This window comes from Schistocerca piceifrons, chromosome 1 (assembly GCF_021461385.2).
Source record: "Schistocerca piceifrons isolate TAMUIC-IGC-003096 chromosome 1, iqSchPice1.1, whole genome shotgun sequence".
In the NCBI taxonomy this organism is placed as follows: domain Eukaryota; kingdom Metazoa; phylum Arthropoda; class Insecta; order Orthoptera; family Acrididae; genus Schistocerca; species Schistocerca piceifrons.
Window position 1 is genome coordinate 823,847,916 of NC_060138.1, and position 24,074 is coordinate 823,871,989.

Sequence of the window (24,074 nt, forward strand, 5' to 3'; positions counted from 1 at the left end):
TGTATTATTTCCGATGCACAGCAGTTCACATCCCATTCAATATGGTTTATAAAAGACTGTTCAAAGAGACTAAAATGATTGGTTCTATGTAGTTGAACATACATTTGTAAGTCTACATAGTTATTTATTACGCTTTAGAGAAAATTATAATTACCTGTGTAGTGGCTGCCTGCCTAACAGGAACTTTGGCCATTGTTGTTGGCAATGTGCCCTTCTGCGGTGAACTGCGCAATCTTGTTGTACGAGAAGCAAGAGCAGTACCAGCTAATGTTTCTGGTGGTGCTTTCATAGCTGCTTTGTATGCTTCTAACTTTTCACGGGCATCTGTCAATACCTGCTCTTCAGTCATTGTCCCACTGGTGCCCTAATTGTTAAAAATTTTAAACTCTTAAAACACATCTGACATGAAATAGTGATACAAAAACTTATCTAACAGCCAATTTGGCAATTCGATACTGGAATGGAAAAATGACAAAAAATATCCCGAGTAAGACTAGAAACAAAAATGAAGTAAGTGAAATGTCATAAGGATGATCTTTGCATAAAACACACAGCCAACTACAAGTTTCAGAAGAAGGGAAATGTTTCAGAGGCAGCTGCCAGTCCTTTCTCATCCAGCATTTTTCAAAATTTTTTAGTTAGCATTTTCCTCGTCCACCTAGTAAGTTATATCATACATGTTTGAAGAAAGAAAAAATCTAAGTAATTGTTATAGATACTTTTCCACAAAGGCAAACCAAATGAAAACACAGTTCTATTAACAGGGCATGGGCATGTACACCCCACTCCCCTCCCCCTTGCACAACAAAGAAGCCCAAAAACCATTCTCCATATGAAATTGATTGCATGAGCAAAACAATCTTGGATTCCACACAGACTAAAGATACTGCACCCTTACTTTAAAATTCCTTTACCCAATATTATGCAAATATCCTAATAAAGCTAATAGTTATAGGGACCTCATCCCATTTTAAGTAATAAGAAACTACTGTACATGCAATCTTTGTAAACACCAGTAACAAGTAGGCTTTTTCCAATCTCAATTTAATTGAGGACGCTTGTTAGTATAAAAATTTAAATTACTTCTAACATTCCATCCTGGATTTTCCATTGTTTCATTAAATTACTTCTAAACTAGTTATACTGACTCAATGAGCTATACTAACAGCTCTTGTTATTACTTGCAAGTATGTTGTTCACAGTCACAAAGTTACCTGTTCCACATTGTCCATGCTTTCTTCTTTAATGTTCGGCTCCTCAATCTTCCTGTCAACCAGAAGAACCGATATAGGTCCTATAGAAGATTTAAGGTGTATTTGATATACGGGTTTACCAAGTGGATCCTGCAAAAGATTGCAATGTTTCCTCTTTAAATTTCTCTCATTACATCAAATAAGTTATAATAGAAGAAAGGGGTAGGTCCTCAGAAGAGAGAGAAAATTCAGAGGAAGTGGTGGTTACAAAAGAAATATTGCATTAATGCATACTGAAAAGTCAAAGCAGAACACCTGGGCAATTTCATCTCAAGTCATACAGGTCAAGAGTGAATGCGTCACACCACTATTTCAAAGTTTGCTGAAAGAAAAAAAATATATGTTGAAGTTCCACATGATACCTCTCCAAAACTACAATATTTCGGTTTTCTGATGATTTCTTGAAACACTACAGACCTGTAAGTGAGAGTGTTTGTGACAATGTTTTAATGAAAGGGAAAATTGGAAAACTGTAATAAAGAAACCAAATATGATTAATACATACATACTTCTGAGCCTTCTCCTCCCCCCCCCCCTTTTTTTTTGGAAAAGTATGAAAATTTGTAACTTTCTGCAAACTTCAAAATTATGTTTTAAAAATGTGAACAGTCAAAGGATGTCAACTGCCTTGAGAAATGGTGAAGTGGAAAGACTGCTAACTGTCAGCTATGACAATTAACGTATGAAATTCTTAAACTGTCAAAATTTATGATTATTTAGAAACAATTTTCTCCAAAAGCCCCACCCTAAACTTTCTAAAAATTTCATGGTATGTTAGTTGATCATTGTACTTCGGGGATGTACAATCAGCCAATACTTTCCTGTACAAAACGTGAGATTTTTTTTTTACATGTATCTAGCTCTATTCTCAAGGTCAAAAAGTCACGGACACTTAAATATTTAAATTGATTGCTGATTTTAAATACATGTCATCCAAAACTGGTATTTCTGAATCAAAATAATTACTTTACTACATTATAAGGGAGTGGGAAAACAATCCATAATTTTATACAAAAGCATTTTATAACAAAAATGAGATAGAATACTTATGCCCATTTTTCTTTTTGTGATATTATTCACAAGTTATTATTGTCTTCTGTCATGATTTTACTTCATGACTCCCCATGAATTAAAATTGCCTACAATGTAACAATCAACACTTCACTGTTGAAGAATTCATTTGTTTTTCTCTCTTCTTTATCTGCTTCTCACTGAACTTTTATAGCCAAGCTGAAGTTGCACGCGGATAAGGATGATCCAACAAGAGCAGTACTTGGGAAATGGGAACTGCACACTGATCTTTTGATGATGGCCATTTGAAAGCATTAGCAGGACCATGAGGTATCATGGAGGAGACAGTTATATCTCGCAGCTCATGAGAGACACTTATTATCTGTCCCACCCACAACTGATACACACACACACACACACACACACACACACACACACACACACACACACACACACACACAAGAAATGAAAAGTCTTCTAATGTAAACTGTGGTCACTGCATTTCATGCACAACAATAGACTGCATTTCAAGGAGAGCCATTCTTGCAATGTGTGTGCTACTTCGGGAAGCAACCCAGTAGTGACTTGGCTGAATTCCTACCATAGGCTTCATAGCAGACCATTCTTCTCTTTTTTACACAGAATTCCCTTAAGGTATTTTCATTTATAATTAAGAGTTGCATATTTGTTACCAAGGTTGATATGGTGTGTACAAATCCAGGAGCACCTCTTATGCACTGAAGAACCAAAGAAACTGCTACACCTGCCTAATATCGTGTAGGGGCCCCGCAAGCACGCAGAAGTGCTGCAACACAATGTGGCATAAACTCGACTAATGTCTGAAGTAGTGATGGAAGGAATTTACTCTATGAATCCTGTAGGGCTGTCCATAAAGCCACAAGAGTACAAGGGGGTGGAGATCTCTTCTGAATAGCACGTTGCAAGGCATCCCAGATATGCTCAATAATGTTTATGTTTAGGGAGTTGGGTGGCCAGTGGAAGAGTTTAAACTCAGAAGAGTGTTCTTGGAGCCACTCTAGCAATTCTGGACATTGGGGGAGGGGGGGGGGGGGGGAGGGGTGTGCAGTGTCCTGATGGAATTGCCCGAGTCCATCATAATGCACAATGGACAAGAATGGGTGCAGGTGATCAAACAGGATGGTTACATATGTGTCACATGTCAAAATCGTATCTAGAAGCATCAGGGGTCCCACATCACTCCAACTGCACACACCCCACACCTTTACAGAGCCTCCACTAGCTTGAACAGCCCCCTGCTGACATGCAGGGTCCATGGATTCATGAGGTTGTCTCCTTACCCGTAAACATCCATCCACTCGATAGTATTTGAAACAAGACTCGTCCGACCAGTCAACATGTTTCCAGTCATCAACAGTCCAATGTCGGTGTTGACAGTTTCGGCGAGGCGTAAAACTTTGTGTCGTGCAGTCATCAAGTGTACACGAGTGCACCTTTGGCTCCGAGAGCCCATACTGATGATGTTTTGTTGAATGGTTTGTGCGCTAACACTTGGTGATGGCCGAGCATTGATATCTGCAGCAACTTGCTGAAGGGTTGCACTTGTCACATTGAAAGATTCTCTTCAGTTGTCATTGGTCCCATTCTTGTAGGATCTTTTTTGGGCCGCAGCGATTCTGAGATTTGATGTTTTACGGGATTCCTAATATTCACAGCACACTCTTGACATGATTGTATGGGAAAATCCCCACTTCATCGCTACCTTAGAGATGCTGTGTCCCACTGCTTGTGCACAGACTTTAATACCACAGTCAAACTCACTCAACTTGATAGCTTACCATTGTAGCAGCAGTAACCGATCTAACAACTGCGCCAGACACTATGTCTTTTATAGGCACTGCCAACCGCAGTGCTGTATTCTGCCTGTTTACATATCTCTGTATTTCAATATGCATGCCTATACCAGTGTAGCATCAACAGCTTCATGCTGAAGATTAAACCTTATTGCAAGATGTTTGCAGAGAACTGTTACCCCATCACATTCACTTTTTCCATGAACTGTTGCTGAAAATATCCATTTATCTGTAATTCCTGTACTACAGTATTAACCAAGCTCAAAGCTGAAAGTGGTTTTTAAAATGAGATGCTGCACCATCAGTCACATACACATGCTTAGGAAATGCTTGGCCTCTAGCTGCTATGTCATCAATTATCAATACTGACAGCATAGCGTGCATGTGCACTCTCATGAATGAGATAATCACCGACAACAGCAAAACAGAGCGATGTTCTAAGGAAGTGTGCAACACGTGTGAATATTGATACCTGTGATGTGTGCCAATGGTAACTTTGAATTTTCTTCTGCAAGGCAACAGACCAAAATGAAGAACTGATATGTCAGTATTCTGGGATGCAGCCTCTTTTCTTCTGCTATGACCTGTCTCTGAATTCTACAGATATGATGGTGAGCTATTCCTTTCAGGAGCTAATGCCTAACCTCTGTAACAAACTTCTCTGGCTCTAGTGTCTTCTTCACCAACTCTCCACCCTCCCACAATACATAGGTTACATTGTTGTCAGTATCCTGAAGGTGTAATGCTTCTTCAATAGTCGTCACTTCAGTACCAGGACACACTGCACACTCCTGCAACCAGGATTTATCTTGTAGCTCTTGACATACACACAAAAGCATCACATCCATCTCCGTGTACTTCTTTCCGTAACACTGCTTATGGCGAAACAAACAAGTTTTCAAATTAGTGCAGTAAAAACTGTGCACAAGTTCCATCACTGGCTGGCATTTTACCCATTTTGAACGTAATGAGTACAATTTTGTGAGACCAGTTAATTCGGGTCCTATTTCTTTAGGAGATGCTTCTCTTATTGATCTCATATCTTTTACCTTTTTAACCACTTTCACTAACACAGATAACATCAGCCTGGTTAGGACTTTGCCTGCTGCAATGTTTGCCATCACTTAGGTAATATTCCAGAGTAACAGTAAGCATACCATCTTGCAACGGATGCCCAGAGTAAAATCTGGGCATGCCCAAATACCTTTGTAATTATTTATTTTACGAGCTTTTGAAATCAAATAATATAGGCAGTGGGTATGTATTTCTGTATCTGCTGCTTAGAATAGCTGATATCAGTGCCGGGAACTGTACCTTCTCAGTAATGGTGGCTGCTGAGATAGTAGTATTTAAGTTTTGAAACCACACATCACGTTTCGTGCACATATCACTATCTTCAGGTTCAGTACCATGTACATCTATATTACACAATTCACAAAGTTTTGAAGATGTTGCTTGTGTAAAAATTGTTTCAATTTCTTCCCTTTTCTTTGCATACTGTTTTCTTCTTGGGCTTCTTACCATTCCTGGACGTTTATGAAGGGATATAGTAGGGGCTACAGCAGAAATGCTAATGTTCAATGCATCAACAACTTCGCACCCAGGAATATGAACATCTGCACTGTCTTCTCCAGTTTCACATTCAGATGGTGATCGTTCAGATGGGTTGTCAATAAATTTCTTCTTGTAGTGACTGTAGTAATTCTTGCACAATGGATACTGTTACTTGAAGACCATGATATTTCTGCAATACTTCTGACAGATTTCCAACAACTGTGAAGTTTTTTTTTCACTTTTCTTAAACACCACCTTCTTGCATATTTTTTATAGTCCACACACCTCACTCTTTGACTACCGTATTTCCTCACTGACGTATCAAACAAAAAGTTCAACCCAAACACAAATCTTGATGCAGAATGGTTTATGTGCAAGTTCTTACTCGTTTGTTACAAACAGAAGAGCACTGGAAACAGTGTTGCCAAAATGCATATTTTAAACTACAAGTTCAGTGATGTGAAATATGCAGAACATTGAAAAACTTTTTCCAGTTTACACAGAAAAATATTGCCCATACATAGAAAAATATCGCCCAATGTGTTCTGACTACTAACATATGAATCAAACAATATTTTGTTTAATTCTCAAAAGTTTTTGAGTGAATAACTTGTAAAAATGCAATTTTTTTACATTTTTGGTAATGAATATTTACATAACACAGATAGTTGGAGCTGAGAAGATACTGTTTATAATTACGACAGTAGTATCCGGTAATAAGACAGAAAAGATAGTGTTCTGTGACTTCCCAACTAAAAAAAAGTGGAAAAATTAACTTAAATTTTTAAGTTAAAGGAAGCCCATAAGTGTGCGGGTGTATACTGAATTTCAACACACTAAGATGGAGCTTTAATGCAAAACATCTGCCAGGTCTCCAGAATGTTTGGTTTATTAGTTATATATTTTTGTTATCTACTGTTTTAAGAGTTATTTACAAAATATGCATTTTTCAAAGGACTGTACCATTTACAGAAATGAAGATAAAACGAAAATACTTTATTTCTGAACACTTATGATATAGAGGTCCAATAGATATTTTTTCCAGAGAAATTCGTGACCATGAGGTGACATGATCTGTGTTATTTGAGATGAATTCACCCAACTGACTTAATGACAGTACCTGTGCCTTATGTTTATTGTCCTGGAAAGTGTGATACCTTTCTGCTAAGTACGATATTACTGCAATGCCCAGTGTCCAATTCTGACAACACAGTGAGAACACTACAATTGTAAAGTGCACATTATGAGATGCAAATCCAACAGAGGTGCAGTAACAAACCATGACACTCTCCAGAAGAGAACCCACTATTTGTGGCTGCCTCTTAGGCCACATGCTATGTGAGTGACAGATGTGGCCAACAGCTTCAGACAACAAAACATGACCACTGGTATAGCTATGGAAGTGGCCTAGGTTGGTGGTGTCCAGCTCGCTGCTTGTCATCCGCTACAACAGGCAACGTCTGTGTTCCAATGTTTTTGAATCTTGTTGCTGCAGCACGAGTGATAGTGACAGCGCCAACTACAGCTAGGAGTCTTCTCTACAAAGCACTGAAGCGGACTTGGCGGCTGCTATGAAATACTTATCATTCAATTTAAAAACTATCAGCTGAAAAAATTTGATTCTTTCGCAACCTACAGCTTGATATCTTTGCTTGATAAACAACTGAATTTCTTTATGTTATTCGTCATAGTTATTGTGCTGCAGGAAACTGAGTAAATGACTGCACGGAATTTGCAGATGCAAGAAATGCACTGTGTAGACTTTGCATATAGTTCAATTTAGGTCACAAATTTCTGCAAATGGAATGTAGTCAACATATCAAAATTGTACTTAAAGTTGGGAACAGAATGATACCTCTCTCATTTCTCAAGATTTTGAATGGTATATGTGATGGATCGGTCACACATGGTGTACGGAATTCCATTCCTGTTCATCACAAATCACGTGGTCCTAAAAATAGTCAAATTTCATGAATAGTTCATACTGAAACGAGTTTTTTTGAAAATGGCAGCACACGAAGGGGATGTATTTAGTCATATGATTAACACTCTAAATGTTTCGGTCAAACGTCTGAGTGGATCAAAAACAAGACTATACACACACACACACACACACACACACACACACACACACACACACACACACACACACGGTAATTAAGGAAAACTTAATTTGTCATTTGAGAAAAAGAAATTAAGTATTTTACGAACAGCTACTACTAGCTATGTAGATGAACTGTCAAACAGTTCACCTCTTCAAGGCCTATCCATTTTGTGAATAGAAAGATCCATTAGTGTGAGGTTTAACTGTCAAGACAGCTTTCTTCAAATCAAGTACTACATTTAGGACAGTTTGAGAACAGATGACTTTAGAAGGCAAATGATATGTCAATAAAACAATGCTTCCTGGATAATACTTGAAAATCAAACAAATTGACCAAAGGTTTTGTGTAATGGTTTGTCTGATAGGAAAAGCCTCCCAGTGCTGGGATCGACTTTTTGAAATCACCTACATGGTTGTGTAGACGAAGGTCCCAGCTATCACACACAGCAGCCATTTGCCCTGGTGGGCCCTCATTTCTAAGCAACTGACAAGAAAATTTGGTATTTTGCTTGATGCTAAGTAGTGTTACAAAAGCAGTGATACATAGACTGGTTGCTGCTGTAATGGATAGGTCAACATCTTCACATGCAGAAGGTAGTGGGTTTGAATCCCATCATCTGCATTAATTTTGTTATATTTTAAAATCTTTACTGAAATGACTTTGATCATTATTTTTTTTCATTGTCACATTTTAACCACCATATGATTTTTTCACTTTTTCTTTGTATCAATTATTTTTACATTCAGAATTTATGTAAACGCAGATTTAATTGTATTATCTGTTATAATATTCAATTATTTGAAAATGCTGACCAATTGGTTAAAAAACAAAAGATAATTATTTATATTGACTGTGCAGTGGTGTGAAAAATGTATTTTTCATTACAAGACGTGCATTTTTTGGCATGGTAATCATAAAAAAAAGAACCCCGCCCCCCCCCCCCCCCCCCCCCCACACACACACACAGCCTAATTCCTATTGCTCTATGGACAAAATAATGCAGATGAAGATTTAAATGACATAAGGAATAAAAAGTTATTAAAATTCAAGCAAAATAAGGAATAGAAATAATTAATGTAATAACATGGCTGAAAAAAAGGGATGATAAAATGGAAGAAATTAAATCAAAATTAATACATATAATCATTCAAATAACATGAACAACGATTTTAAGCAGAACAAGCATCATATGAAGAAAAATGAAAGCAAATGAAGAAGTTGATATGATGATCAAAATGATGTAACATAGGAATAGAAATTTAAAAAAAATACATTTAAACCAATTAAATGAATAAAAACAGTGATCAAAGTCATTTCAATAAAATGATAATTAAATCTAAACACTCACCTGCCGACAGGTGGTGTTGATATACATCTGAGCTCAGATGGATATTGTGTCTGCCATGTAAGCAGCAGATCCTGGGTTCGAGTCCTGGTCGGGGCACACATTTTCAGCTGTCCCCATTGATGTATATCAACAACACCTGTCAGCAGCTAAGGGTTTCGATTTAATCATCACTTCATTGTAGAGAAACTGCACAGTCATCAATGGTATCTGTTCTTTCGAGAACATACCATCTCATGCCATCTTCATACATTTCAATAAAGATTTAAAAATAAAATTTAAAGCACCTGCCAGGTTTCAAACCCAGACGTGCATGCGATTGCACCATGCAACCAGTCTATGTAACACTACTTTGGCGATACAGAGTCAAGCAAAATTACAATTCCCTCCCCCAATAAATTCTCGCAAGCAAGGGCCAACTTGAGTGTGTGTGTCTAGGTGTTTGTGTTTTATTAGGAAATTAATGTGTGTTCAATGTTTTATTAGGCATTTAATGTGTCAGAGTACTTTGGCACGACAATCTCAGTAGCTGTCTCAGATTGTTTGCTCATGATGCTGTCATTTACAGTCTTGTAAAGTCATCAAATGACCAAAACGAATTGTAAAATGATTTATGTAAGATATCTGCATGGTGCGAAAAGTGGCAATTGACTCTGAATAAAGAAAATTGTGAGGTTATTCACATGAGTACTAAAAGAAATCTGCTAAATTTCGATTATGCAGTAAGTCACACAAATTTGAATGCAGTAAATTCAACTAAATACTTAGGGATTACAATTACCAATACCCTAAATTGGAATGATCACATAGGTAATGTTGTGGGTAGAGCAAACCAAAGACTGCGATTCATTGGCAGAACACTTAGAAGGTGCAACAGGTCTACTAAAGAGACTGCTTACACCACACTTGTCCGCCCTATTCTGGGGTATTGCTGTACGGTGTGGGATCTGCAACAGATGGACTGACGGATGACATCGAAAAAGTACAAAGAAGGGCAGCTCGTTTTGTATTATTGCGAAGTAGGGGAGATAGTGCCACAGACATGATATGTGAATTGGAGTGGCAATCATTAAAACAAAGGCGTTTTTCATTGGACGGGATCTTCTCGTGAAATTTCAATCACCAGTTTTCTCCTCCGATTGCAAAAACATTTTGTTGGCACCCATCTATATAGGGAGAAATGAACATCACGATAAAATAAGTCAAATCTGGGCTCGCACAGAAAAATTTAAGTGCTCGTTTTTCTCGGGCACCGTTCGAGAGCGGAACGGTAGTGAGACAGCTTGAAGGTGGCTCACTGAACCCTCTGACAGGCACTTTATTGTGAATAGCAGAGTAATAATGTAGATGTAGAGGCTGAGACCTTACAATGTATACTTTGCGATGCCATGTAAAGAGTGTAGATACAACTTAGTACATCTAACAGGTGACGCGACTGTAACTGTGTCAGTTAAAATTAAGAAATTGCCGGGTCCGAACCCGCAACCCAGAAGACTCCAGATTACTAGTCCAAGATACTACCACTGAACCATATACATCTCCATAATAGGAACAGTCATTCTTCTGTATTTTCGATCGTCATTCTACGTACTTATCAGCTGCTGAAAGTTCTGGTCCACATAAGAAAAAATGTATCTAATTCAAAGATGATATAGTTGAATGTATACAAGCTCACGCTCATACATTTGAAGAAATTGGCTGGCGATCTTTGTAGCAGATGATATAAAAGATGAAATTCACCATAAAGATTAATCCCTTTGTAATCTTAATACATGTTGCTCCTTTTGCCGTAAGTTTGTAAGTAAAGTTAATTTTGTCGCCTTATTTTCAAGCTACAACATACTGCAGATTAAGGGCACCAATTTTTTTTTAAGAAACTGTCTGGCTACAGAGATCTCCTAGCTGGGGTCAGTTGCTCACATGCACGACACCAGACAATGCAGGCCCATGCTGCTACTTGTATCAGGATTGTTGTGCATCCAGCTGTCACACAGCAACCTTATTTTAATGAGAGAGCTTTGTAATAACTGTGCATGTTTTTTTACAAGCATTAGCTTTTGTGTGACCAGAGTTTCTAGTGAAAATTAACTGCTGAGTCATCTGTTTTCAGTGGTGTAATTTATTTCTGTTTCAACTGCTTGAAAATTCTTATTACATTAGGGAAAAATGAGAACTTTGTAGAACAGATTTTAGTGTTCGTTTATTCTTCTCCTTTATAATTTAGTGTACATCCTAATTTCAGTAATACAACTGTCAAGTAATTTTCTCTGTTGATGAGGTCCATTTGTTCTTTCTCAGTTACTCTGGACTGCTTTGTATTTTTGGGATGTTATACATGTTGTTACACAATAAGATCGGATATGGACCGTGCTTCTTGTGTGCAGACACAAGGAGAATTGGCTGCTGTCTATTAGCAGCTGGAAGCTGTGTTGGCCGGTTGACAGGCTTCACACCACTGTTCAAAGCTGTAGTAACACCTGGGCACCAACTATCAGACCTGTGACACCTTCGAAGGCATTGGTGTCCAGTTGCTGTGTCTTCTGATACACCAAATCTGAACAACCTCTCTCCGCTCTATGAGTTGGTGGTGGGTTCGCATAACTCTGGGTGGAGGATGAAGGTGGGAACTGACTGCATGGCTGGCTCCTTAACCCATAGGAATAGGTATGAGGTGCCACCCAGTTCTGATAACACATCTGAGCCAGCAGGTGATGCCTCTCCTGGTGGGCCAGTGGCCAATTTTCCTGCACAATCAGGACAACTGCAGAGGATGGGTTTGCCTGTCATTGGGATTTCTAATATAGGCAGGTGATGGAGCCAGTGAGGGAAATAGCAGACAGGTTGTAAAAGAATGCCTTTGTACACTCTTTATGTTAGCTGGGTGGTCTCATAAAAGATGTGGACAAGGTTGTCAGCAGCTATCAAGGATGCTATGTTCAACCAACTGCCATTTGGGTTCTGAACTATACTCACTTCCTTTCAGCAGAGGGCTGATTTCGTGAAGGCAGTTAGCATTGCACACGGGGGTGCAGGCTAAGCTCACTATTTATACCATCATACCCAACACAGATTGGGTTCCTCTGTTTGCAACACAGTGGAAGGTCTAAAAACATAGGCTCAAATGATTCTGTGATGATATCTGATATCAGTATATCAACCTGTGTACTCGGGTGGAGTAGCTTGGGTCCAGATCAGTTCTGTTGGGGTCATATTGTAATGGTATAGTAGCAAATGTAAAAATGCAGCATTTGTTTGATGTACTCAATGCTGTGAAAATGACTGTTTTTCATGTTTCTACGATACTTACCTACCTCTGTGGTATAAAACAATGGACATAGTCCAAATAAAGAGGATTTGGACTTTCATTTTTGCCTTAAAAATTAAATTGCTATGTTTTCTTAATTCAAACAACTTTTATGAACAGTCTTTCATAAAATATTGATAATTATGAATTTATATTTGAAATGGGAACAAGAATTTTGTGTCCAATACGTAATTAGAAATAAGAAGTCGTGCATTATTCATAAAAATGATTATGAGTTTTATAATTACGAGATGTAGGCATTTCAAATTTGGGGGGGGGGGGGGGGGGGGGTGATTACTGGAGAGATCTGAACCAATGCACGAGTAAACATTTTGTTTACATCCCATTACACTACCGACCGCACTGCAAACTATGTTGTTTTGTCACTCAACAGCATTGTATACAAGACTGGAAAAACTTCAAAGCCGATTATCTTCGTAAATTTATGAAAAACATTAAGAACAGCCTATTTCTCGGCACTTTTTAACAGTGTTCCACATGCGTGTTTCACTACGCAACAGCAAGCGGCCTCAGCCATTTTTATACTGCACATTAACAGCATGACAATCTAGAGCACAACGCTGCAGAGGCTGTGACTGTACACGATTTTTGAAATGAAAACTATGTAGCCAAAGCGTTATTAAGAAAAACGTTGATGACCGTTAATACATTTGAAATCTTAAAAGTTTCATTTAACATAACTTAGTAATAAGATATCTACTACTTCCAAGAGCGTAACACCACCAGTGTACATGTGCTACAGCTTCTAACCAATCATCGCGTTTGTGTTTGTTTACATCAAGTTCATTCTTATGATGAATGGATTATAGCTTAGTGGAATCTGTGTGGTGTGTACATTTTTGTGGAATCTGTGTGGTGTGTGCATTTTTTTATTTATTTATCATTTCTTTTTTTCCAAGGAGTCTGCCCTTGGGATCAATGATGAACTGCAGAAATCCAAAATACACAAATCACATTATTCTCAGAGAATGCTCATCCCTGCAGATCAGAAATACATCTCTTGTAGCTTCTGCCACTGTAGTTCGTTGAGCATGGCAATAACATTCTTGCAAGGAGCAAACAATCCCGTGACTAAACAAGCTACTCTTTGTTGGATCTTGCCTGTCTTCTACTAAACCAATACACTTCTTTCATAGATGAATTAATTTCCTTCGGATTCTTCCTATGAATCTCAGTATGGTATCCGATTTTCTTACTATTTGTTTTATGTGGTCATGCCAGTTAAAATCGCTCAAAATGTTGCTACCTCTTTATAGACCACTACATCACCTGTAAACAGCCTTACGGAGCTTCTGAAGTTGTCCACTATGTCATTTATTTATATTGAAAACTGCAAATGTCCTATACCACACTTCCTTGAGGTGCTCCCGAAATTACCTTTATGTCTATTGATTTCATTGCATTAAGAGTGACGTGTTGAGTTCTTTCAGCAAGGAAGACTTGAATCCAGTTACAAATCTTCTCTAATATTCAGTCAGCTCCTTTTCTTCTCCCCACTAAACGACAGTGCAGGACTGTGTCAAATGTCTTTCTGAAGAAGACAGAGCATCCACACAAGTGCCGTGGATCTCATGGAGGAACAGAGCAAGCAGAGGGCTGCAGGTTCTCTGTTTGCGGAATTTATATTGATTTTTACAGAGATTTTCATTCTCCAAAAATGTTGTAGTACATGGGAATAAAATAAGATCCACAATTCTGTGATAGACTGACATCACACTATAATTATGAGTGTCTGTCCTTCAATCCTTGAAAACACGAATTACCTGCACATTTTACCAGTTGTGGTACCCTTCATTACTACAGCATCCTACGATGAACTGCTGCTAGAAAGGGAGCATGATTTTCGCATAATCTCTGTTTAATCTCACAAACACCTTATCTGTCCCAGATGTCTTTCCACTATTACAATTGCTCTTCTATTCTGTGAGGGCTTATCTAAATCTCTGCCATTTCGGCATATTTACAATTATTGAATGGATGGACTGTATTGTGATGTAGCACATAGAAACAGTTTTGGAACACTACATTCAGTATTTAGGCTCTCTGTCATCTCCCGTTTTGCAGTCAGTATGGTCAGTGACTGACAAAGATGATTCTAATCATTCACAGATTTTATGCAAGACCAAAACCTCTCAAAGCTTTTAATCAGATTGGTTGGCAAAATTTTACTTTCACATTCATTGAAAATTTCTCTTTTTGTTCTCCTTACCCCCATTTTCACTTCTTTCAGCTTTCCTTTGTCATCTAGGTTTCAGCTTCTCTTAAATCTGTGATGAAGCTCTCTTTGTGTAAGTAGCAGTTTTCTAACAAGGCTATTAAACCAAAGTGGACAATTCCCATCCCTTAAAGCCTTGCTTGGAACATCATTGTGCAAGTTGCTGACGATGCTTTTGAATTTTATCCATTTTTGCTCCATCTTCATTGTCAGCACTGGATATTTGACGTCGCGTACTCATATACTTACCAAATTGTATCCAATCCCTCTGCTAAGTAAAAAAAATTCCTTTTTTAAGAATCCTTACAAAACCTGCTGTCACTGATTCAATCCAAGCTTTATGATCACAGATTCCCTCTGTACATTAACCGATTCAAAAAGTTCAGGTCTGTTGTTAGGAAATCTAAGGCATTATCCTCACAAACAGAAAATATGAAAAGTCATGTTATATGCCAACTTTGCTGCAACTTCATGAAACCAGCAAAGAGCAGAGATGACCACCCAATGGCAGAGTACTGCTGAGAATAGCATATTCAACTACAAATGTTGCTTTGCAACCTCTGACAAATGTACCACTCCTCCAAACAGCATCTCAATATCTGCTAGTTCCCATTCCACATCCACTTCCACCCTGTCCCTGTGGATTTGATTCTTCCACCGACTCTTTCCAGTCTATCTTGAGCTATACCACTCCCACACTGCTCTTATCGGTGCTCTCCCTCTTCCAATATTCTACCTTGCCCAACATTCCCAAAAAATATTAGAATAATACTCCACTTTACTGTGTGTCATATGCAGCTTGGGAAGCTCAATGGTGCCACAGTCATACCCTATGTCCTTATTCCCATTCCCTCCCCCATCCATTACACCCTCACCTCACTTCCTTATGCTCCCCCTTAACTTTCTCTTCTCTCAGACATTCCTCCCAATAACACCTTACCTCAATTACGCTGTGTAATCCAGATAATGTAGTCATATGTGCCAATATATATATTTCATCTATTCTCTTACTTTCAAGGCAGGACACAGTCAAAGCTTAGTGACAATTTCAATCTTGTTCATGAATCCGTTGAAGTTTCACTTATACGGTGAGTGGTTATCTTTAAATTATTACTTCCATTAATTGTGTAATGTCAAGAAGTTTCCAGTATGATGTAAAATTATTACCAACAGATTTCAAGGTATAACAAACAGGCTAAAGAACTGAATCATGCTCTTTCTGCCAGAATACTTCATGGTTAGCATTTCTGTGCCTCTACTGTGAACACCTACATATATGTTGCTAAACAATACATTAACTCCACTACTGCCTTACATGCAAAGAGACAAGTTATTTCTTAATTTCCATGTACAGTTCTGAAACCAATATATGTACCACAAATTGGAAGTACTATATTAAATCACAGTTTACTCACTTTATCATTTCCAGGCGGTACAGCAAGCTCTGATCCATTGGGTGCCTGAATGGCAAGCATTGTGTCATCAAAACAACTGCAGATGTCAGCATGAGTTACATACGACAGACGACAATTTTCCACATCATCTGTGATGTTCCTAATACTCTGCTGCACCCACTGAAACAATTTAAATGTTTTATTCTAAAAGTTAGTCAACATTCAGTAAATGTTGTCATAAATAATACTCTTTATGATATTGTACCTCCTGATTTCCACGTTTCAAAAGTAATACTTATATTGGAATTCCACCTTATATAAGGAACTATAGCATCATCCATTACATAAAATTTAGATACGGATTATTACAATGGTGGTGTTGGGAAGCCCTCAAATTTGTGTAATGTGGATTACGTGAAATTAAGACAACTATCCTGGGAATGGGGGCAGGAACATGGAAGGAGGATTGGTTGGTCAGTTTAAAAGAGGGAGGACGGGACCAAACCGCTTGGTCATCGGTCCCAAGTTCCAAATAAAACAATGCCACAGGGGGGAGAATAAAACAAATGAAACATACAACACAAAACGGAAAGAAGGGAAAAACCACAAGAATGAAGAAAAGGTAAGAAACACTAATATGAACAAAAGAGGACAAGTAAACAACAGAGACACGCAAGAAACAGTTAAAAGAGAGTAAAACAAGAAAGCAGATTACAGTGGCTGGACAACCACGAGAATAAAATGACACAGAGGGACAAAGGACATGCACAAAAACTTAGATCAAATGATAAAACCCACCCTCACGAATAAAACATGGAACTAAAGTTGCTGTTGTGGCACTGTTGCCCAATACCAAAGTTAAAAGTCCACCACAGAGCGGCTAAAAGTGGGCAGTCCAGCAAGAGATGAATGACCGTCATTTGTGAGCCACAGCAACACCAAGATGGGTCCTCGAAACAGAGGAGGTACCCATGCGTTAGCCATTTTGTATGGCCAACGCGGAACCGGCAGAGAACAACTGATTCCCTGCGAGAGGCCCACATGGAAGACTTTCACACATTCGTAGTCTCCTTAATGACACGCAGTTTGCTGTGTGTACTGTTATGCCATTCCCTCTCCCAAAGCCAAAACCCCTGCGGCGTAACACAGAACGCAGCTCAAGTTCAGAGAATCCCATCTCCATAAGCGTTTCCTACATAGCCTGTTAGGCCAGCCTGTCGGCAATTTCGTTACCTGGGATTCCGACATGACCTGGATTCCAGACAAACACCACTGAACGACTGGACGATTCCAGGCCCTAGATGGACTACTGGATGGTCGCAACCAAAGGAGGCTGAGGGTAGCATTGGTTGATAGCTTGTAGGCTACTCAAGGAGTCAGTACACAGAAGAAATGACTCCCCAGGGCATGAACGGATGTGCTCAAGAGCATGAGATATAGCCACAAGCTCTGCAGTGAATACACTGCAGCCACTGGGCAATGAATGCTGTTCAATATGTCCTACATGGAGATACGTGGAGCTGACATGACCATCAACCACCGAGCCGTCGCTGTAAACCACTTAATGGTCCTGGTACATGGCAAGAATTGACAGAGGAGAGCCGCAGGTTTATCTGAGTCCTTAGGGCCAAGTGATAGGTCCAGGCAATGCTGCAGCCTGGTTGTACACCATGGAGGTGTATGTGAATGGATATCAAGTATAGGTGGTGAAGCAAGTTCTCCAGTTCAGAAAGAAGGGATTGGATACAAACTGCAATTGTAAGCCCTTAACTGGGCCGCTGATGCGGGAAATGAACCGATACGGGTGGGAAAAGTAGACAGTATTTTGGATGCGCAGGAGAACTACAAACGTGTGCAACACAACTGGCAAGCAGTTGTGCATGTCTAACCTTCAATGGAGGGACCCCAGCCTCTACCAGGACACTGGTCACCGGACTCGTCCTAAAAGCTCCTGTCACTAGTCTCGCCACAGTGATTCGCTGGGTCGAGTAAACCCAACGCTGAGGATGCCGTCGAACCGTAAACCACTCTCCCATAGTCAAGGCGAGATTGAACAAGGGCTCTGTAGAGCTACAGCAGTGTAAAGCGATCTGCACCCCAACTGGTGTTGCTCAGGCAACGAAGGGCATTGTGGTGCTGCCAGCAGTTCCGCTTAAGCTGATGAAGGTGAGGGAGCCACGACAATCGGGTGTAAAAAACCAGCACTAAGAATCAATATGCCTCCACTACAGTGAGTGGTTCGTCATTAAGGCAAAGTTCTGGTTCTGGATGAACGGTATGACGCCGACAGAAGCGCATTACACACGACTTTGCGGCCGAAAACTGGATACCGTGGGCTAGAGCCCATGACTGCGCCTTGTGGATGGTTCCATGTACGCGCCACTCAGCAACACCAGTACTGGAGCAGCAGTCCAAAATGCAGAAGTCATCCACATACAGTGAAGGTGAGACCAATGGTCCTACAGCTGCTGCTAGACTGTTAATGGTGACTATAAATAGAGATACACTCAATACAGAGCCCTGCGGGACCCTATTCTCCTGGATACGGCAGGAACTATGGGAGGCACCAACTTGGACACAGAAAGTACGAAGAGAGAAGAAATTTTGGATAAAAATCGGGAGCGGGTCACGGAGACCCCACTCGTGTAATGTGGAAAGGATATGCCTTCACTAGGTCATGTCATATGCTTTTCGTAAATCAAAAAAGATGGCAACCAGGTGTTGGCATCTGGAAAAGGCTGTTCGGATGGCAGACTCAAGGGACCCAAGATTATCAGTGATAGAGTGACCCTGGTGGAAATTGCCCTGCCATGGAGCCAGTAGATCACGTGACTCCAGGACCCAACCTAACAGCCGACACACCATACGGTCTAGCAACTTACAAAAAACGTTGGTGAGGCTGATGGGCCGTTAGCTATCCAGATCAAGTGGGTTTTGCCAGGTTAGGGCTCTGGTACGATCGTGCTCTCCCGCCATTGTGATGTAAAGACACCATCGCACCAGATCCGGCTGCAGATGATAAGGAGATGTCACTTGCAGTCAGACGAGAGATGTTTAAGCATCTGACTGTGGATCTGATCTGGCCAAGGCACTGTGTCAGGGCAATGTGCAAGGGCATTAAGGAACTCCCATTCTGTAAATGGGGTATTACGGGTTTCACTGTGGCGTGCAGTGAACGAGAGGACTTTCCGCCCATCCGCCGTTTGAGAATGCGAAAGGCTGGGGGGTAATAATCCGATGCAATTGTGCTCGGCAATTGTGTTTGCGTCGGTAGATAACAAACCATCGATGGTAACGCCAGGGACACCTGTTGGGGTCTGGTACCCAAAAACACATCTGATCTTCATCCAGACTTAAGGCACCCAATAGTCAAGACATACCTCTCCCAACACTCCTGTTTCCGCCTTTTGGTAAGCTGGCGAACGCGGGCATGGAGCCGTTTAAAGGCTATTAAGTGCTTTAGGGAAGGGTGCTACTTATGTGGCTGTGGAGCGCGCCAACACACTATAATTGCCTCAGCGACTTCTGGCAACCACCAAGGTACAGACTTTCACCGAGGGCACCCCAAAGATCAAGGGATCGCATTTTCTGCTGCAGAAACAATAGTTGTAATTACCTGCTGACCACCGATGGCACCATGTGGGGGAGATTCAACGGTGACAGCAGATGTGAAGGCTTCCCAGTCTGCCTTGTTAAAAGCCCATTTGGGTAGGCATCCATGGGCATGACGTCGCAGGAGTAACAGGAAGATGAGGAAATGGTCACTACCACACAGATAGTCATGTGCTCTCCAGTGGATAGATGGGAGAAGCCCTGAGCTGCAAAGTGATAAATCAATGGGCGAGTAACTTCCATTAGCCACACTGAAATGTGTGGCGGTCCAAGTATGTAAGAGGCAGAGGTCGAACAGAGACAGTAAAGTTTCGACACCTCTGCCTCGGCCAGTAAGCACGGTGCCACCCCACAAGGGGTTACGAGTGTTAAAATCTCCCAAAAGTAGGAAAGATTTAGGGAGTTGATCAACCAGTGCAGCCAATGCAAGTCAGGGGTACTGCACCATCTGGAGGAAGATATACATTGCAGACAGTTATTTCCTGCATTGTCCTTATCCTGACGGCCACAGCTTCAAGAGGGGTTTGAAGGAGCACAGGCTCACTACACATCAAGTTCAGGACGTAGATGCTAACTCCACTTTACGCTATAATATTCGCTATGGTTCTTGTAATATCCCCTGTAGCCACAAAGGGCAGGGGTCCACATTGCTGGGAACCAGGTTTTGTTGAGGGCAACGCAGAGAGCAGGTAACTGTAGTAGCTCAGCCAGGTGGTGGAAAAAACCGCTGTAATTCCACTCGAGGATAATGTGATCGTGAGGCTGGGAATGCACGAAACATTCAATGAGGCAGTTTACGCCTCAGGGTCACCTGCCGCCACCAACTTTTTTTCCTGAGCAGTCTATATCCATTGTGTCTGAGGATCCGCTGATATCTAGGCCCTCAGCAGATGCCAGAATCTCCACCCCATCCTCAGATGCAGAGCTTGTAGGTAGCAGTGGTGTGGGTGCCATTGCAATTCCCTTGGTCTTGGGGGTCATCTTTTTGGGTTCCTCTCGCTGCTCCTTGGGTTTTCTCTGGCTGGGAGGGCTTCACTAATTCAGTCACCGGGACTGAGGATGATCATGAAGCCCTACGACCAGCTGCTTTTGGGCTTCTCAGCCACCTACTAGCAGAAACCTGGGAAGGGACCCCTTCCTAGTGAGAGGAGCTGAAGAAGACATACACTTCTCCAACTGAGAAGTGGGGACTGGTGTCCCTGTTGGTTGGGGGGGGGGGGGGGGCAGTGCTCCCTAGGTAGGTAGTGCGGGAGCAACAGGGAGGGAAGTGCCCCCCACTGGAAGCAGGACAGTACTGCTGGATTGAAGAATGTCCTGAAGAGGCAACTATCACCTGTGCACTTTATGAATTCTGTACTTCTAGTGCCTGAACAACTCTCATATAAAAACCCATTTAGTGAGTGCATTGGAGCTAATGTACGACTTGGGTGTTACTGCAGGTGGTCCTATCTTCAGTGGGATGGGATATAACAGTGACAACTAGAACTTTCTGCACAGAGGGGATATGCACAGGACAGGCCTGCACCTCATTTATCTGATGTATGTGAATGTAGGGGTGGCAACAGACTGGATTTAGTTACTTCATAGATTGGGCAAGTTGCATGTTGTTGTGATAATTGGTTTGTGGGGTGCTCAGCTGTGCGGTCATCAGCACCCGTACAAAGTCCCACTTTTTACACAGTCCATTTTCTTTTCACAATCCAATCCAGTCACGCTCACAAATGACGATGATGAAATGATGAGGACAACACAAACATCCAGTCCCCGGGCAGAGAAAATCCCCAACTTGGCCGGGAATCAAACCTGAGACTCCATCATCCAGAGGGAGCAAAGCTAGCCCCTAGACCACAAGCTGCGGACGCAAGCTGTCTGTGTCATATCTGTGCACTATGAATGAAAGTGCAAGTCTGAAAGCCAAAATACACTGCTGAACTTTTTATTGGCACTTCTACCTAATGTTCATTGTCTCTTTTACATGGATTCTCCAGACAGCATGTTTCTTTTCAGCAGTGAAGCAAAGGAAAACAGTTGTCTAGAATAGTTATTAAAACAGATACAATAATAACAATAATAGTAGTGGTACATCAACACATTAGCCTGGATTCTATAACATGTCCTTTGCGTTTGACAGGAACCTGTATATGACAGCTGACTGCACCTTGAATATATTAACAGGATATTTACTCATAAGTATAAAGAAAGAACTTAATAGGAACAAGACAGACCATAACATGGATAGTAAACACCTACGAAACCCATACTTGCATTAAATGGATAACATTGAGTCATATGTGGATGAGCATTATTATAGATCAGCACATCTCTTATTGTGCCTGGTGGTCTATCAGTAAAGTGCATGCCTGCAAACTGAATAGTTGTGGGGTTGAATCCCAGTACAACCACAGATTTTTCAGTCTGCCTTTTAACCCAATATTCAACTCTCAATGGTATGGAGGTTCAAGAGAAATGACAGGTGGTCCAGATTCCACCTTAAACTGTAGGTTCCCTTTCCCCAATTTGATAACTGGAGTAGGTTAGGCACATCTAATCCCCCAAAGAGGCAATAACTGGAAAACTGGCACCAAGCCACTGACACAAAAGAAATATATATAGTACAACATTTGCACAGAGTACCTCGTGCTTCTTGTCCTGAGCAGCCTAGCACAATTTCCACAAAAAAGGTCAGAATTGAACTTTGAACAAGAAGTCAATGAGCAGAATATCCTTCAAGCCATTAACACCATTAATATCTAGTGCACAGACACAGTGCTTGAATTTAGTCTTACATGGAAACCAACGGTAAGGCCGATGACTATTCTGCTTGGTTTGTGAAATAAAATGTGTACCCTGTTTCATCACCTACGACTGTCCTATCACGAACCAAGCACTACCATTACGGAACTACTGCAGAAATGTCAGTGCAAGCACCATATATTTGGATGTGTGTTTATGTGTCAGATTCTCGGCATCCATCTGGCATATAACTTCTGGAAAAGATTCGCCATGTAATTCCATACAACAGGAGTAAATATATATCACAATGTCTGCTGTGTCCCATAATTTTAAAGCAATGATTCTCTACAATATGATGTGTATCTGCTCATTCATGAGCGACAGTTGCCCACTGGGTTTTGCATTATCTAAATTTTGACAAGCTTCAGAAAGCTGCCTAGTTGCTGATGAAAAAGTCCAAATAGTACTATGCTGTGTGTCCAAGAATAATATCACAGTCATAACTTTGCAATTGGCAGGAGGATGAATTAGCGTAACTATAATGGTGATACAATGACTGAAAGCACTAATTGTGCAATTGTATATAAACAGTTTCTTACACAGAGGAAGTTATTTTTTGGTGGTGCGGAAAACTGTTCCTGAGTAACTTAAACAGAGTTGTCAGGTTGTCTCTACTCAATTCCATAGTCTCTTATATGTTGGGTAAAATCAACAAACCTTGGAAAAGAGCATCACAGGAAAGATGAAATTCAGATGCATGACATTAAAAATGTTCTCACTTGCAGTAACTTATTTTCATACTGGTTTTAATCTATTTTACATACCGCAAAGAGTAATTTAAATCCATACACTCAAGGGAAAAAATCTTTCACACACAATGTGGCCAATGACGATTCAACAGCACGGTCATCAGCCCCCTTATGAAGGGTTCAGCATGCCATTCGCTTGGGGCAGAAGGGGGCTAAGGAGGCTGTCCCCACAGGTGGAGGTGTGCTTACAAAACATGAAAGTCCACTCGGCAATTATAAAAAACTACCGTCATGATGCACAAAACTTTTATCCCAAAAACCAATTAATAAAAATTCCAAACTGCCAGGGCAACTCACCCATCCAGAGCACCAACACTTTAGGGATGAGGTGCAGCAGTTCACAATATTTCAAAATCCGTGTTACACTGGTGTCGGCATCAGTTAGGATCGTGGGCAGATCTCCAGCAAAACTGTGGGTTGCCCTAATGCCTATTTAGTCACATCGAAATGAAAGTGGCACACCACAAACCTCACAGAGTGGTAAATCATACTGCCAGAGGAGGCAACCAAGCATTACTGGGCAATGTTCAATGCACAGTCTGGTGAGCAGCGCTTCCTTCCATTGGTGTGGCTGGCACAAAGTCCACCATACCCGTGTGGTCAATTTGAGTGACCGCAGTTTGTTCGCCACTTCCAACCATTTGGTTTCCCAATGATGCATGCTGCTTCAGCTGTGGCATATCCCAGTATACCGACATGTCCAGGCACCTAGCAAAAGAGCACCTCCTTGCATCAGTGTTGGATCTGCTGTAAGGTGTCATGGAGGATATGAATCAACTAGTCCACTGTTTACATTTGGTAGCTCAGCTGTATTGCAATGAGTCTGAGCAGACAAGAAATTTCACACTGTGAAGCCTCTGAACCTACTCCAGTGCTATCATTATGG

At 40.8% G+C, this 24,074-nt stretch overlaps 1 protein-coding gene across 1 annotated transcript in view; it reads right to left on the reverse strand.

Annotated features, from left to right (window-relative positions):
• The window catches only part of LOC124790410 (transcription factor E2F5-like), a 62,450-nt gene that overhangs the window by 20,899 nt on the left and 17,477 nt on the right, over nt 1-24,074 (reverse strand). Inside the window, exons 4-6 of the mRNA XM_047257783.1 lie at nt 16,056-16,214; nt 1,215-1,343; nt 155-364 (exon numbers count right to left, since the gene is read on the reverse strand). Of these exons, the coding sequence (XP_047113739.1) occupies nt 155-364; nt 1,215-1,343; nt 16,056-16,214 (498 nt within the window). The remainder of the gene's footprint in view (nt 1-154; nt 365-1,214; nt 1,344-16,055; nt 16,215-24,074) is intronic.